Genomic DNA, 15,833 nt, shown 5'->3' on the forward strand with positions numbered 1-15,833 from the left:
AAAAACCACTCAACAATATCCAAAATTCATTCTTGATAGAGACTCTCAGCAAAGTAGAAAGAGAAGTTCCTCAACTTTATAAAAAGACATCTACTAGAAACTTATTGCTAACATTATATATCTAATGGTGAAAGACTGAATGCTTTCCCCCTAATATTAGGAACAATGCAAGGATTTCCACTGCACCACTTCTTTTCATCAGTGTTCTAGAGGTCCTAGCTAGTGCAATAAGACAAGAAAAAGAAATGAAAGACATCCAGATTGGAAATGAAGAATTAAAGCTGTCTTTATTTACAGACAACATGATCCTCTCTGCAGAAAATCCGAAGAAATCTATTTTAAAACTACCATAACGTATGAATTATGGACCTAAAAAAATGGAGAGTGATACCATGTTCATTGATCCAAAGACTCAATACTGCTGAGATACCAAATCTTTCCAGATTGATTTACAGATTAATTTATTTAATCTATAAATACAATCTCAATGCAAATCCCAGGAGTCTTTCTTGTAGAAATTGAAAGACTGATTCTAAGTTTTATACAGAAATGCAAAGGACCTAGTTTCCAGAGCTATGAAGCATCAAAAATGCTATCCTACTTGCAAGCTAAGAAGTTAGTCTGGTACAGTTTCATAGTTTCAATAGAAGACACCAGACTCCTGGGTCAGAAATAAAGAATAGTTTCTTATTTATAGCCATTCCACCCCTGGGAATTTATCCAAGAAAAATAAAAGCACATGTGCTCATAGCAACCTTATTCGAAGTAGCCTAATGGAGGAAACAAGCCAAATGTCTATGAACAGGTAAATGGGTAACCAAACTGGGGTACATCATCATAACTGATCACTACTCAGTAATAAAAAGGAATTAGTTATGGATACTCTACAACATGGATGACTCAAAATAGTTATACTAAGTTTATAAATCCAGACAGAATAATAGTTCATACTATAATTTCACTAGATAAAATTCTAGAGAATGCAAGCTTATCTATAGTGACAGAAGACAGATCAGTAATTGCCTGGGAAAGGAGTTGGGGAGGAGGGAAGAAGGGATGGATTACAAAGGGCATGAGTAGACTTTTTGAGGTGATGAATATGGTCATTATTTTGATTGTGGTGATGATTTCCCAAGTATATACATATGTCAAAACTTACCAGATTGTATACTTTAAAAATGTGGAGTTTATTGGATATTATACCTCAATTAAGCTAGAAAAAAATTACGAAAATGATTCTACAATTACTCATCTTTTCTAACTATTATTTTTCCCTCTCTGCTGGATTATTGCCACCAACATACAAACATCCTACTATTTACCCCATCTTTTAAAACAACGCCACCCCAAAAACCCTCTTTAGATATCAATTTGGCTAACTCTGGGTAACTTGTTAGTTTTCAAAAACTGAAGTGGCTTCATGGCATCTTTATTTTTTTATTTATAGCAGAGTTGGGACCCTCTTTAGATATCACATTACATACCATGGTTGTTATTGCTTTAAAATCATCTCATTTCCATATTTTAAATTCATTTATATTATAATGTATGTGGCCTTATTTATGATTTTTTTTTTTCCTGTATGGCATTAAAAACCCAAATGGGTCTGGGTGTGGTGGCTCACACCTGTAATCCCAGCACTTTGGGAGGCCAAGGCAGGCGGATTGCTTGAGCTCAGGAGTTTGAGACCAGCCTGGCCGACATGGCAAAAACCATCTCTACTAAAAATACAAAAATTAGCCAGGCATGGTGGTGTGCACCTATATAGTCCCAGTTACTTGAGAGGCTGAGGTGGGAAGTTTGCTTGAGCCTGGATGGTCGAGGCTGCAGTGAGCCAAGATCACCCCACTGCACTCCAGCCTGGGTGACAGAGCGAGACCTTGTCTCAAAAACAAAACAAAACAAAAATCACCACGTGGATTCTTATATTCTATACTAAAAAAATAGAAGGAAATAGCAGGCAGATGTCAAAGTTGTGTTTGGGGATCTAAATAGGCCTTTTTGATTACAGTTCGATGTGGTACCCTTGGGCTGGCTCCCAGGAATGCACCACTGGCATGGCAGAGTTGAAACTGCTTTCTCCCATAGTCTTCCTATTGGCAGAGAAGCTGGTAGCTTTTGTGACTGCAGACAGCCCAGTTTCCCAATTCCCAGAAAGTACTAGAGGGTAATACACTGTAGGTAATACCAGATGCATCTGCTCTTTGGAGGAATATGCAGCTATTTTTTATTTCTAGGGCAGAGCTCTTTTGGAATAACACTGACCCTCTCATAAAAGTAAGAGAGGGAAATTAGTCTCCCCTCTAATAATCCCCGAAAATAAAACTCCTTCAAGAAATAAAGTCCATTGCTCCAAGATTTAGGCATACTATTATTTCCAATACAAATGTTTACTTGCTGTGTATAAGACTGTTGAAATTACTAAAAATGTGGAATCATGTTTTTACACCTCTGTCTTCAATGCCCCTAGTATGCCTTGTCAACCAAAAGAAACACAATCAAAAAGTTTGAAAAAGACATAGCAATGAGGGAACGGCAACTCAAAAAAGCAGAGAAAAAGCTCCAAGATGATGCACTGGCCTTTGAAGAGTTCCTTCGAGAAAATGACCAGAGATCTGTAGACGCTCTTAAATTGTTAGTTTCATCACTCTGGCCAAACCCCTCTCACCTCTTTTGTTTGTTTGTTTGTTTCTAAGAAGTAAATTAACAGATCTTCATTGCTTTTCAGGGCAGCACAGGAAACGATAAACAAACTCCAAATGACAGCAGAGCTGAAGAAAGCAAGCATGGAGGTACAAGCAGTGAAAAGGTGAGGGTGGGTACAATCTTCTCGTGGCCAAATTTCCATGACCCATTAAAACCTGTTTATGCCAGGTAAGACCTAATAATCCTGATCATCCTTATCAGTTGATGATGTCATAAGTATGAACGAATTTTTAAAAATAAGTAACCTGTCCATCAAGCTTTGTTCCTGCCTGGGTATCAGGACAGTATGTGGCTTCTGGCTGGAAAGTCTCTCTAACTTGTAGATACAGAAGCAAAGAAATTAGTTGAAGCAAAACAATCAGGAATAAACAATAAATTACTGTCTAAGTGCCCTTCTTCATTCATTCATTTTTTTCTTTTTATATTTTTAGTTTAGTCTGGTTGCACTTTTTCATTCATTCCGAGACGTTTTTTTCCCCCACATTTTAACATCTCTGAAATTGGGACTCATTCTACAATTATCTTACAATCATCATGGGCAGTATTTTTTATGTTTATGCTTACATAGTAGAAACTAGTATTGTTATTAAAAACTAAGATCTGCTGGGCACACTGCTCGCCTCTCAGCTCCTTTGGAAGTTGAAGCGGGAGGACTGCTTGAGCCCAGGAGTTCAAGTGAAGTCTGAGCAACACAGCAGGACCCCATCCCTAGTAAAAATAAATAAAAATTAAAAAGCTAAGCTCTATAAAGAGAAAAAAGTATTGGAGCAGGTGTTGGGTAAAATTGTACCATTTACCACCCCTTTTCAAACTTGGATGTTTCCTTCCATGGTCAAGGAAACTCACCTGAATTAATTTTTTTTTTTTCCTTTGAGAGGGAGTTTCGCCTTTATTGCCCAAGCTGGAGTGCAATGGCGTGATTTCGGCTCACTGAAACCTCCACCTCCTAGGTTCAAGCGATTCTCCTGCGTCAGCCTCTCAAGTAGCTGGGATTACAGGTGCACACCACCACGCTTGGCTAATTTTTTGTATTTTTGGTAGAAACGGGGTTTCACCATGTTAGCCAGGCTGGTCTCGAACTCCTGACCTCAGATGATCCACCCACCTCAGCCTCCCAAAATGCTGGGATTACAGGCATGAGCCACTGTGCCCGGCCTAACTAATTTTAAGTAGCTAAAGAAGCTTCCTTCTGTCTCATTTTTGGACACTAATTTCATGATTCAGCAGACACTGTAGTGTTGGTATCAGGTCAATGCTAAACTTACTTTTCCTTGGTGAGAACTTGATGCTTACCTCTCCTCTAGAACTAGGTCCTAGGCTTCTTACATCCTTCAGACAAGCTAGTCTGAAATGAAGCAGAGTTGATTTCTCGGAAACCAACTGCACTAACAGAATGTGTGTTTCACATTCTGGCTACAGTAGGCTCTTCTATTTTAGGAGCCTAAAACTGAAGCTGCTCCAAGATGGAGCATTTCCTTCTCTCTTTCACCCCCTAATGCAATTAGAAGATTCTATCCATTTATAGAATGTTTCTAGAGCTAGAGTAGCAGCCTCTATTTTAGTGCAAAGTACTGCATTTATGCACACTAGCCACCGAGTTAAGCCCTCCAAATGGCCTTGCCGAAGAGAACTTTTGATCGTTTATGTGTCACATCATCCGAGAAAGGTGCAGGAGATCATGAAAAACAAGCCTGTAGTGGAGCAAGGGCAGCAGGTTCTCTACTCTCTTTATGGCTCGAGATGGCCCCAGGAGGCCTCCTCTACAGGTAGCGCTGGAAAGGGAAGGGGGCATCTTCTGAAGCTTTTGCTTGGAAGCTGTATCGTTCCAACCAATTGTCACCCCGTGTTCTTTGTAGCATATCCGGGAGGATTTCTATCTAAAACGGAGGCAGCCATAGAAGGAAGGGCTCCCATCAATCTTCCAACTGGTGATATGTGAGGCAGCCATTTACTGACCCTTGAATATCACTCTCGCACCAGGGCTGAAGGAAGCCTCTGACAGATAGAAATATTAAAGCTGAAAACACTGACACAAAGTACTATTGATAAGAGTATTGGTGAGGTTCTGAACAACGAAGGCTCTGAAAGATAAAGGTTGGGAAGCTCCCTTTCAAGTGGACCTTCTTTTGTTACTTTAACATCCCTCTCTGTCCACTTTGTAATGTAATTACTATAATGCAATGTGAAGCTGGGCAAAAGTTTTTGGTCCAAGTCACTCAGTATTGGCAAGAGCTTGGGCATCTGAGTCAGACGGACCTGGGTTTGAGTACTGGCTCTACCATTTACATCTCCTTTCCAAGATAAGAACAATAGTACCTGTTTTAAAGTGCTGTCCTGAGGATAAGCATATGTCTGTAGTGTGTCCTGCCTACAGTAGTAGGTTCTCATTAAGTGTTAGTTTCTTTCTTCTCCTTACAAATGTACCACCTTTTGCTACTTTTTTTTTTTTTTTTTTGATGGAGTTTGGCTCTTGTTGCCCAGGCTGGAGTGCAATGGTGCGATCTCGGCTCACTGCATCCTCCGCCTTCCAGGTTCAAGCAATTCTCCTGCTTCAGCCTCCCAAGTAGCTGGGATTACAGGCGCCTGCCACAACACCTGGCTAATTTTTTGTATTTTTAATAGAGACAGTGTTTCGCCATGTTGGCCAGGCTGGTCTCAAACTCCTGACCTCAGGTGATCTACCTGCCTGCCTTCTCAAAGTGCTGGGATTACAGGCATGAGCCACTGTGCCCGGTCCTGTTGCTACCTTCTAATTTCTCCCTATGTCTAAAATGTAATACAGTGTTTCCCACAGAAGTAATAAATAAGTTGAGTAAAACTATCATGTCTGTTCTAAATGTGTGCGTATCCTGGGACATGTTTTATTTAAACAGCATTCCTAAAGTTTTATTTCATCTCATTTCATATTTCACTGAAGCCCATATTTTTATGGCCATATTTATCCTTTTTGATAATTAAATTATTAATTCAGTACACAATCAAGAGCAAAAATTTTGTAAATTTTTTTTAATGAACATGCTTTCACACAGATATACCTAATCATATCTTTGTTTCTTTTGAGTAGTGAAATAGCAAAAACAGAATTCCTCCTCAAGGAGTACATGAAATATGGTTTTTTCCTGCTGCAATTGTCTCCAAAACATTGGAAAATCCAGCAAGCACTAAAAAGAGCACAGGCATCAGAAAGTAAAACCAATATCATCCTTCCAAAAATATTAGCAAGTAAGTTACTTATTCTCGACTTCCATGAAGTGAATATTCCTAACTCCAAAATCATCTGCTTCAATGTTTTTTATTTATCTAAATAGATTTTTTTTAAAAACAGAACCTAAACAAAGATTTTCACTATATCTGTTATTGTGTATCATTAATTTGGAAACTTGGGCTAATTTCAGATATAAAGTGCCTTTGTCCATTTGTGTTGCTCTAGAGGAACAGTTAAGGCTGGGCAATTTATAAAGAAAAGCAGTTTATTTGGCTCGCAGTTCTGCTGGCTGTACAAGAAGTGTGGTGCCAGCATTTATTTCAGCATTTATTTAATTATTACGTCAGGCTGCTTCCACTCATGGCAGAAGGGAAACGTGTACAGAGACCACATGATGCAAGGAGAAGCAACGGTGAGGGGAAGCAGGTGCCAGGCTCTTTTCAACAAGGAGCTCTTGTGGGAACTAAGAGAGTGAGAACTCACTCATTGCTATCAGGATTGCACCAAGCCATTCACAAGGGGTCTACCCCCATAACCTGAGCATCTTTCACTAAGCCCCACTTCTGACACTGGGGACCAAATTCCAACATGAGATTTGGAGTGTAGCATAAAGCAATAAAAATGTATGCATGGGGGAAAGATAAAATACATTATTTTCAACTGATATGGTAGCATACCTAGAAATCCCCTCTAAAACCCTGAGAGGCTATTTGATTTTATTAAAAGATTCTGTAAACAGACACAAAGTCATTTATGTGGCTTTTTCTTTTTTTTTTTGAGACAGAGTCTTGCTCTGTCACCCAGAACTGGAGTGCAATGGAGCAATCTCGTCTCACTGCAACCTCTGCCTCCCAGGTTCAAGCGATTCTCCTGCCTCAGGCTCCTGAGTAGCTGGGACTACAGGTGCGTGCCCAGCTAATTTTTGTATTTTTAGTAGAGAGGGAGTTTCACCATGTTGGCCAGGATGGTCTCAATCTCTTGACCTTGTGATCTGCCCACCTCGGCCGTCATTTATGTTTTATTAACCTAAGTAAACTAATATTATTAATTAGCAAATACACAAGAAGGTGGGACATGGTGGCTCATGTCTGTAATCCCAGCATTCTGGGAGGCCAAGGCAGTCAGATAACTTAGTTTGGGACCAGCCTGGACAACATGGCAAAACTCCTTCTCTACAAAAAGCAAAATATTAGCTGGGCATGGTGACACGCACCTCCCAGCTACTCAGGAGGCTAAGATGGGAGGATCACCTGACCCCAGGAAGTCGAGGTTGCAGTAAGTCATGAGTATGCCACTACACTCCAGCCTAGGTGATGGAAGTGAGACTCTGTCTCAAAAAAGAAAGGAAGGAAAGGAAAGGAGAAAGAAAGAAGAGGAGGAGGAGAGGAGAGGAGAGAAAGAAAAGAAAAAAAAACGAAAAGAAAAGAAAAGAAAGAAAAGAAGGAAATTAAATCTAAGAAAACAACCTGTCTCAAAAAAGAAGGCAGGTAGGCAGGCAGGCAGGAAGAGGAAGGAAGGAAGGAAGGAAGGGAGGAAGAAAGGAAAAGGAAAAGAAAGAAAGAAAGAAAGAAAGAAAAAAGAAAGGAAAGAAAGGAAAGAAAAGAGAAAGAAAGAAAGAAAGAAAGAAAGAAAGAAAAAAAGAAAGAAAGAAAGAAAGAAAGGAAGGAAGGAAGGAAGGAAGGAAGGAAGGAAAGAAAAAAGAAGAAAGGAAAGAAAGAAAGAGGAAGAAAGAAAGGAAAAGAAGAAAGAAAGAAGAACAAAAGAAAGAAAGAGAGAGGAAGGAAGGGAGGGAGGGAGAGAGGAAGGAAGGAAGGAAGGAAGGAAGGAAGGAAAATATACAAGGAAATTAAATCTAAGAAAACAATAACCTTAATGTGTGTGACCTGGAGATTTGAGAAATAGAAAACTATGTAACTATGTCATGTTTTCAGATAGAAAGATTGATATGTAAAGTTGCCAAATTGTCTAAAACTAATGTATAATTTTATGGAATTTTAAGTAAAATGTTACCAAAAATGTGACAGGGAATTGGGTCTTGGGTGGGGAGAGCTTTGCACAATGATCCAAAGGTTCATCTAGAAAGATAAGCAAATACTTTTGCATTAGGAAGGTAATGGGAGGAAGATTACAAATCCTTTAAAACTGTATATAATATATTATCATGGAATCTCAGGAATCGAAACAGTCATGTACTGGCATTAGGTCAGCTCAGCGGATCAGAGAAGGGCCCCATTACATATTTATAAGAATTTAAGCCAGGTGCAGTGGCTCACATCTGTAATCCAAGCATTTTGGGAGGCTAAGGAGGGAGGATTGCTTGAGCCAGGAGTTTGAGACCAGCTTGGGCAACATACTGAGACCTCGTCTCTACAAAAAATTTAAAAATTAGCTGAACATGGTGGCACACAATTGTAGTTCTTCCACTAGGGAGGTTGAGGTGGGAGGATTGCTTGAGCCCAGGAGAAGGATGTTGCAGTGAGCCATGATGATGCCCCTGCACTCCAGCCTGGGCAAAAGACAGAGACCCTGACTCAAAAAAAAAAAAAAAAAAAATGTAATAAGTGAAAGCGGGGTCACAAATCAAGGGGATGATTTGCACTTCCAACTAACAGGACCAGATTTATCCTCTTGCCTGAAAAACTGGATAAACATATGAAACAGGAATTTTCAGACATTGGACATCAAACAGCAAAGTAGATTGATCCCTTGGAGAGGGGAAACCAGTGAGGTGAGCCCTAGGATTGCCTCAGCTTACTACCTGGAGAGAGTTTCCAGGATGCAGTGCAGGGATGGGAGCCAGGGGCAGCCCAGCTGAGAACTGACGCCACTACTCCAGGATAGGAGCATTTACACCCCAGAAATTGGCGGACTACAAATCAGGGGGCATTTGCTTTCTAGAGAGTTAGTTGTTAAACATTTACCAACACACCACTAATGGGTTCCCTGCTTGGTTCCCTGCATCCCTCACTGTGCCGAGTGTGATTAAATTAGGTCATATGTGTAAAGTGTTCAGCACATGATAACATTTGGTTAAAGCTAAATGGTGTTGCACAAGAGAGAAAACAAGTGGGTAAAAAAAACCCAAGAAGTATTTGCATTTAGCAACTTAAGATTTAGTCCTTCTTGGGCCAGGTGCGGTGGCTCAATCCTATAATTCCAACAATTTGGGAGGCCAAGGCAGGCGGAGTACTTGAGCCCAGGAGTTGGAGACCAGCCTGGGCAACCTGGTGAAACCCCATCTCTACAAAAAAAAAAAAAAAAAAAAAAAAAAAATTAGCCAGGCATACTGGTATATACCTGTAGTCCCAGCTACTCAGGAGGCTGAGGTGGGAGGATGGATTGATCCCAGGAGCTCAAGGCTGCAGTGAGCTGTGATGGTGCCACTGAACTCCAGCCTGGGTAAAAGAACAAGACCCTGTCTCAAAAAAAAAAAAAAAAGATTCAGTTCTGGGTTCATCATCTAAATAGAGAATGTTCAGACACTAGTTAAGTCTGTCAGTCCAGAGGCTTGAATACCTAACATTTGGGATTTTAGGAGTTACGACAGAAGGATGTTGAAAATGGAGATGTCCTAGCGCCCTACTGGTCAGTTCTCACACCTTCTCCTATCCCAGAGACCAGTCCTTACTATCTGCATATTATGTTTGTATATTACCATCTGCATATTACATTTGCATATTACCATCTGCATATTATGTTTGCTGGTTGATGATGTCTCCAACTTATATTTCTGTCCCTGGAAGTTTTGACAATAACTCTCTCTTCAGCCCGAGACAAAGCTCTCTTTCTCAGCAGTGTTTTTTTCCCCCCATCTTTCTTTTTGTCTCTCCTTTTCATTTTCCATTTCTAGAATTATCATCACATTCGAGTAAAAAGGAAGGCATTCTTGAGGAGTTTGGGGAGACAGCCATCCTTTCAGAAGATGCTTCTCAGGGAAGAGACAGCCAAGGTAAAAGTAGATTTGGGACTCATGAAAGTAAAACCTGAGAATGTCCATTTCAAAGTGGAGACAGGACTACAAGCCAGCCTGGAAAATGGAGGGCTGTGTCCACCCCACCCTCAGTCCTAGCAGCCAGGGGCTCTGGTTCTCTCTCTCATGTTATCACAAAATGCCGAGAGGTGCACGAGTGGATAGAATAGGCAGAGAATCAGAGGAAGAGGGTCCCTGAAACATCCCCTGGCTAACCAGCACATGTCCTGAAGTCCTTCCAAGCTGAGGCGCCTCGTTTCTCTGGCGCAGGCCTGCCTTCTGCTGTTGACAGGCCCACTCCCAGGGCCCAGAAAACCAGGCCATTTGCAACTAGGTGACTGCCTTTGGCCGGTGATTCAGAGAATTAACCCTTGGGAAAAGGATTAATTTAGAGCAGAGGTAGCTCTAACCTACCCACCATCAACTCCAAGAAGTCCTTCACTATCACCGTCCCTCCCTGGTGGAATGACCCTCCTTCTCCCGCTCTGCATCACAAATTCAGACCAGAGATTTGGCCCCACTGGGCTGTGCTATCTGGCCCCAGTGTTTTGGTGTTGTTTGGCTTGGTGGCCAATGTTGAAAAATCAGCACATGTAGGCCAGGCATGGTGGCTCACACCTTTACTCCCGGCACTTTGGGAGGCTGGGGCAGTGGATCACTTGAGCCCAGGAGTTCAAGACCAGCCTGGGCAGCATGGCAAAACCCCATATCTGCCAAAAATACAAAAATTCGCTGGGTGTGGTGGTGCACGCCTATAGTCCCAGCTGCTCGGGAGGCTGAGGTGGGAGGATCCCTTGAGTCCAGCAAGTCGAGGCCACGGTGAGCAGTGATGGTGCCACTGCACTCCAGCCTGGGTGACAGAGTGAGACCCTGTCTCAAAAAAAAAAATAAATAAATAAAGTAAAAATAAGCATATCTCATGAAAAAAAATCTGTATTTCTATCTTCTCTTGAAAACCACAAGATTTGACGTCTGGGATCAAGTTGGGAACTTTCCCGTGGGAGGGGTCTGATCTCTCATGTTGCTTTGTCTTTATTGGGACCACTCCACTCCTTTACCTGCCCTGCCCTGTATCCATCCGAGTTTGCAGCCCCTAATACAGGCTGACCCCTGGGGACTCCTTTTCTCCTGTATCCTACTATCAACCTTGGAATGTATTTAGTGGTGGGATAAAGGTCAGGAATACAAGTTGCCTGCCCAGAAATGACCCTGGTTTGAGCCCGAAGCATTGTGCATCTGGCCAGCTGATTGAAAAGTAAACTCTTTTGGGCTGTGAGGCCACTTTGGCTCACTTTAAGACATATTATTTTGCCTGTTGGAGGATCTAGAGTAGGGTGTGGGGGCAGGGGTGGGGTAGAGGGAGTGGGAGGTGGTGTCAATGTTCTCTTCTCTTTGAAATTTTGAATATAGAAGTTTCTCAGTTTAAATAACACCTCTTAACAATACTTTTTAGTAGTACATGTTAGGGTACCAGCTTAAAAGCTGAGATAGGCCCGGCGCGGGGGCTCATGCCTGTAATCCCAGCACTTTGGGATGCTGAGGTGGGTGGATCTCCTGAGGTCAGGAGTTCGAGATCAGCCTGGCCACCATGGTGAAACCCCATCTCTACTAAAAATACAAAAATTTGCCGGGCATTGTGGCGGGCACCTCTAATCCCAGCTACTCGGGAGGCTGAGGCAGGAGAATCGCTTGAACCTGGGAGACAGAGGTTGCAATGAGCCAAGATCGCATCATTGCACTCCAGCCTGGGCAGCAAGAGCAAAACTCCATCTCAAAAGAAAAAAAAAAAGCTGAAACAATAATTTAAGATGGTGACGGGACCCATCTGGTTGGTTCTTCTTCGTCCATTTTTTCGCCTTCTTTCCTTTACTCACCATGTATTTGTTGGAGACATAAATATTTCAGGTGCTCTTCAAGACCCCACGTACACAAACACAAATAGTACATAGTTCTGCACTCCTGAACTACACACTATAATGGGGTGAGTGATATATAGTTATAGACAGTGAGGGCTTTGGAGGGAAAAGCCAAAAATGTGATCTCTCCCTGAGGCATTTAGAAGAGTGTGTGCCTTTCATTTTATTCTTATGCGTGCAACTCAGTTTCAATAGAATAAAAGACCTCCAATTTCTATGCAATTATTCCAATAATAAAATAATTTTTTTTTAATTAAGAAGTAATGGGCATGTCTGTGCAGAAAAATGAATACCTTGCCCCAAGTGCATGGGCTTATTTCTAATTCCATGTTATTTCTCTTCACTCCACCATCACCAACGGCACGGCCTCGCCTGGACATTTTGAACAGGAAAGCCAAGCAGAATCCTGACTCGCACCTCAGAGAAAGTCAAATCAAAGTACAGTATATACTTGACTAACTCCCTTGGGAACTGGGAATGGTTTTCAGCAAATAACTTTTAGCCTTTTCTCAACATCTATGTCATGTATCCATAGCTGTTGTAAGAGATCCTGGAGGCAGTGGTGCCATCTCTGTGCACTCCTGAGATCTCACAGGCCTCTCTCCATTCTTTGTTAAGTATCTACAGCTATTATTTGCAGAAACTATCTGCCCCCTTGCATCTTGGGTCTTTGCTTCTCAGAATCCACTGCCCTATTTTTTATCAAGCTATTCTGCTAGCCTGTGTGTTTGCAGTTTCACCATGTGATTCAAAATTGCCGCAATTAGGATCATAAAGTATTTTGTTGTTGTTGTTTTCCCCCCTCACTTAATTGTTTGCTCATTTGTACTCATTATTTCAGAAGTCACTCGTTCTCAACCCTTTCTACCCCAAGACAGCTTCTTTAAGAAAATATGTTGATGCCTGGGTTGGGTACACCAGCCCAGAGGAAGGGATCTGGGCCAGCATCACAGTATCATGACAATCTCTGAGGAAAACAGAAACATTTTGCTGTGAATTCTAGGCACCCTCTGAATTCTGGACATCCGCCTCTGTGGCACCTGGCAATCGCTATTTTTTGTAATTAAATGTTCATTTTGAGATCGTTTTAGATTCACACGCAATTGTAAGAAATAGTACAGAGAGACTTCATATACCCTTTACCCAGTTTCCTCCAATGGTATCATCTTGCAAAACTGTAGCACAATACCATAACCAGGATATTGACATGGATGCCATCAAATACAGAACATTAGCGCAGGGTTCTTCATGTTGCCCTTTTATAGTCACATCCACTTCCCTCTCCCACCTCCCCTTAACCCCTGGCAACCACCAATGTGTTCTCCATTTCTATGATGGTGTTATTCCAAGAATGTTCTATAAATGGAAATCTACGGTATGTAATCTTTTGGGATTGGGTTATTTTGCTAAGCATAATTCTCTGAAGATTCACCTAAGTTGTTTGGTCTATCAGTAGTTGGTTCCTTTTTCTTGTTGAGTAGTATACTATGGTATGGACGTGCTGTAGTTTATTTGCTCATTGGAGACCATCTGGATTATTTTGAGTTTGGGGATATAATGAATAAAGTTGCTAGCAATATCTTTGTTCCACCTTTTGTGTGAACATAATTTTCACTTCTCTGGAATAATTAGAATGTAATGCCTGGTTGGGTGGTAGATGCGTGTTCAGTATTTTTTGTTTTTGTTTTTGCTTCCTTTTCGAGATGGAGTCTTGCTCTGTAGACCAGGCTGAAGTGCAATGGCACAATCTCCGCTCACTGCAACCTCCACCTCCCAGGTTCAAGCAATTCTCCCGTCTTGGCTTCCTGACTGGGATTACAGGCGCCTGCCACCACGCCCAGCTAATTTTTGTTATTTTTAGTAGAGACGGGATTTCACCATGTTGGTCAGGTCAGTCTCGAACTTCTGACCTCAGGTGATCCACCTGTCTCGGCCTCCAAAGTGCTGGGATTACAGGGGTGAGCCACCACACCCGGCCACATGTTCAGTTTTTAAAGAAATTGATGAATTGTTTCTCAGAGTGACTATATCACTTGACATTCCCACCAGCATTATTTGTGGGGTCCAGTTTCCTCATATCCTCAACAGCATTTGGTGTTTGCACTGTCTTTTATTTTAACTATTCTGTTAGGTATTAATTTGATTTTCCTAGTAGCTAATGGTGTTGCGCATCTTGTCGTGTGCTTGTTTGCATCTTTATATCCTCTGATGAAATATCTATTCATATCTTTTGCTCATTTTCTAACTGAATTGCCTTTTAAAAAAAACTGTTGGATTTTGAAAATTCTGTATATAATTAGATGTTAGTCCTTTGGGGATATGTGGTTTGCAAAGAATTTCTCTAAGTGTGTAGACTGTCTTTTTATCCTCTTAATAAGCTCTTTTGTAGAGTGAAAGTTTTAATTTTGATGAATTTCGAGTTATGAATTTTTTCTTTTATAGTTCATGCTTTTGGTGTCAATTCTAAAACATTTTCCCTAGCCTTAGACTCAAAGATTTTTTTCCATATTTTTTCTTAAGTGTTTTATAGTTTTACGTGTAAGTTTGTGATCCATTTTCCATTTTGAGTTAATTTTAGTATAAGGTGTGAGGTTTAGATTGTGGTGATGGTGTTTTTTTGCCTGTGTATCTCAATTGGTCCTGCACCATTTGTTGAAAGGGCATCTTTCATTGAATTGCTTTTGCACCTTTGTCAAAAATCATGTAAACATATTTATTGGGGCCTATTTCTGGATTCTCTATTCTGTTCCATTGATCTATGTAACTGTCCTGCCACATGATCTTGACTACTGTAGCTATTACTTTTTTTATTTTTATTATTTAATATAGGCAAGGTTTATTACGTGTGATCTTGATTTCACATACAAAGTTAGAATGGCAATTACACTTAAAATTAACTCATTAAAACGTGTAAATATCACAGTATAGATATGTTATCCAAAATCCAAAGGTAGTGAAACTGGTAACATACTGCTACTTATCTTTGGACAGATACAACCATAGTATTAATGGAACTGGTTCCCAGACAAGTATGTACCACTTGCTCCCATGCCTTAGGGAGGAGAGGATGTTATAACACAGGCGGTATTGATGCAATGACTCGTGAATAGTTGCTCCTAATTAACACTGCTAAAATTAGGTTCACATGTTTCACTTTGTGTGGGAGCTGATGACTCTTGTTCTTCTGTGTTTTGAGTGATATCTTTCAAGGTGTTGACATCAAATCCACTCATTCCAAAATGCATCACAGATGGGAATTTAAGCCTCTTTACAAAGCAAACCACTAGAAATTATAGGTGGTATGCAGCACTGATCTGTAACTGATCTCTGATAATATAGCAACATCATTTCTTTGGAACATAATTTTCTTGATCCTACAAGAAGTGACAGGATAAGAAAACTTATAGTTAAATGGCAACAGTCTTGTTACAGGACAGTTATCTCCCAGGTGTATGTCGCTAGTTTTAATTTCTGTGTTGTTATCAAAGGGCCTTATTTTCATTCTGACTAACAATCAATTATCAGGACACGTTGAAACTATTGCAAGTCAGACAGTGACCTAGGCCATCAGTAGTCAACTCAGTCATTGCTGCAGTCCAGTGTCTTCTTTATCCACTGAAGATCTGTGTCTTAGGTCTGGGTTGAGTCCAGAAGAATTCCAAAACAATAGAGAAAACAGGAAGGACCTGCCCAAGAGCACAGACGTCTTCATTGCTCCGGATTCCAAGACACAACACAGGGAACAGAAAATGGCCTGTAGCTATTAGTCTTAAGGTCAGGGAGACTTCTTATGTAATTCCTCTTTTTCAAAACTGTGTTGGCTATTCTAGCTCCTTTTTCTTTTTATATAAATTTTAAAATAATCTTATCTACATCTACAAAAAATCTTTCTGGAATTATGATGGGAATTGTGTTAAGTCTTTTTATGGGTTGAATTATGTCCCCCACAAAGATAAGTTGAAATCCTAACCCAGCCGGGCACGGTGGCTCAAGCCTGTAATCCCAGCACTTTGGGAGGCCGAGATGGGCGGATCAC

General features: G+C 40.9%; 1 protein-coding gene across 1 annotated transcript in view; it reads left to right on the forward strand.

Annotated features, from left to right (window-relative positions):
• The window catches only part of CCDC38 (coiled-coil domain containing 38), a 72,669-nt gene that overhangs the window by 38,098 nt on the left and 18,738 nt on the right, over positions 1 to 15,833 (forward strand). The window contains exons 6-10 of the mRNA XM_011990311.1: positions 2,471 to 2,634; positions 2,729 to 2,809; positions 5,771 to 5,928; positions 9,762 to 9,860; positions 12,187 to 12,235. Of these exons, the coding sequence (XP_011845701.1) occupies positions 2,471 to 2,634; positions 2,729 to 2,809; positions 5,771 to 5,928; positions 9,762 to 9,860; positions 12,187 to 12,235 (551 nt within the window). The remainder of the gene's footprint in view (positions 1 to 2,470; positions 2,635 to 2,728; positions 2,810 to 5,770; positions 5,929 to 9,761; positions 9,861 to 12,186; positions 12,236 to 15,833) is intronic.

The sequence above is a fragment of the Mandrillus leucophaeus genome, unplaced genomic scaffold (assembly GCF_000951045.1).
Source record: "Mandrillus leucophaeus isolate KB7577 unplaced genomic scaffold, Mleu.le_1.0 Scaffold377, whole genome shotgun sequence".
In the NCBI taxonomy this organism is placed as follows: Eukaryota; Metazoa; Chordata; class Mammalia; order Primates; family Cercopithecidae; genus Mandrillus; species Mandrillus leucophaeus.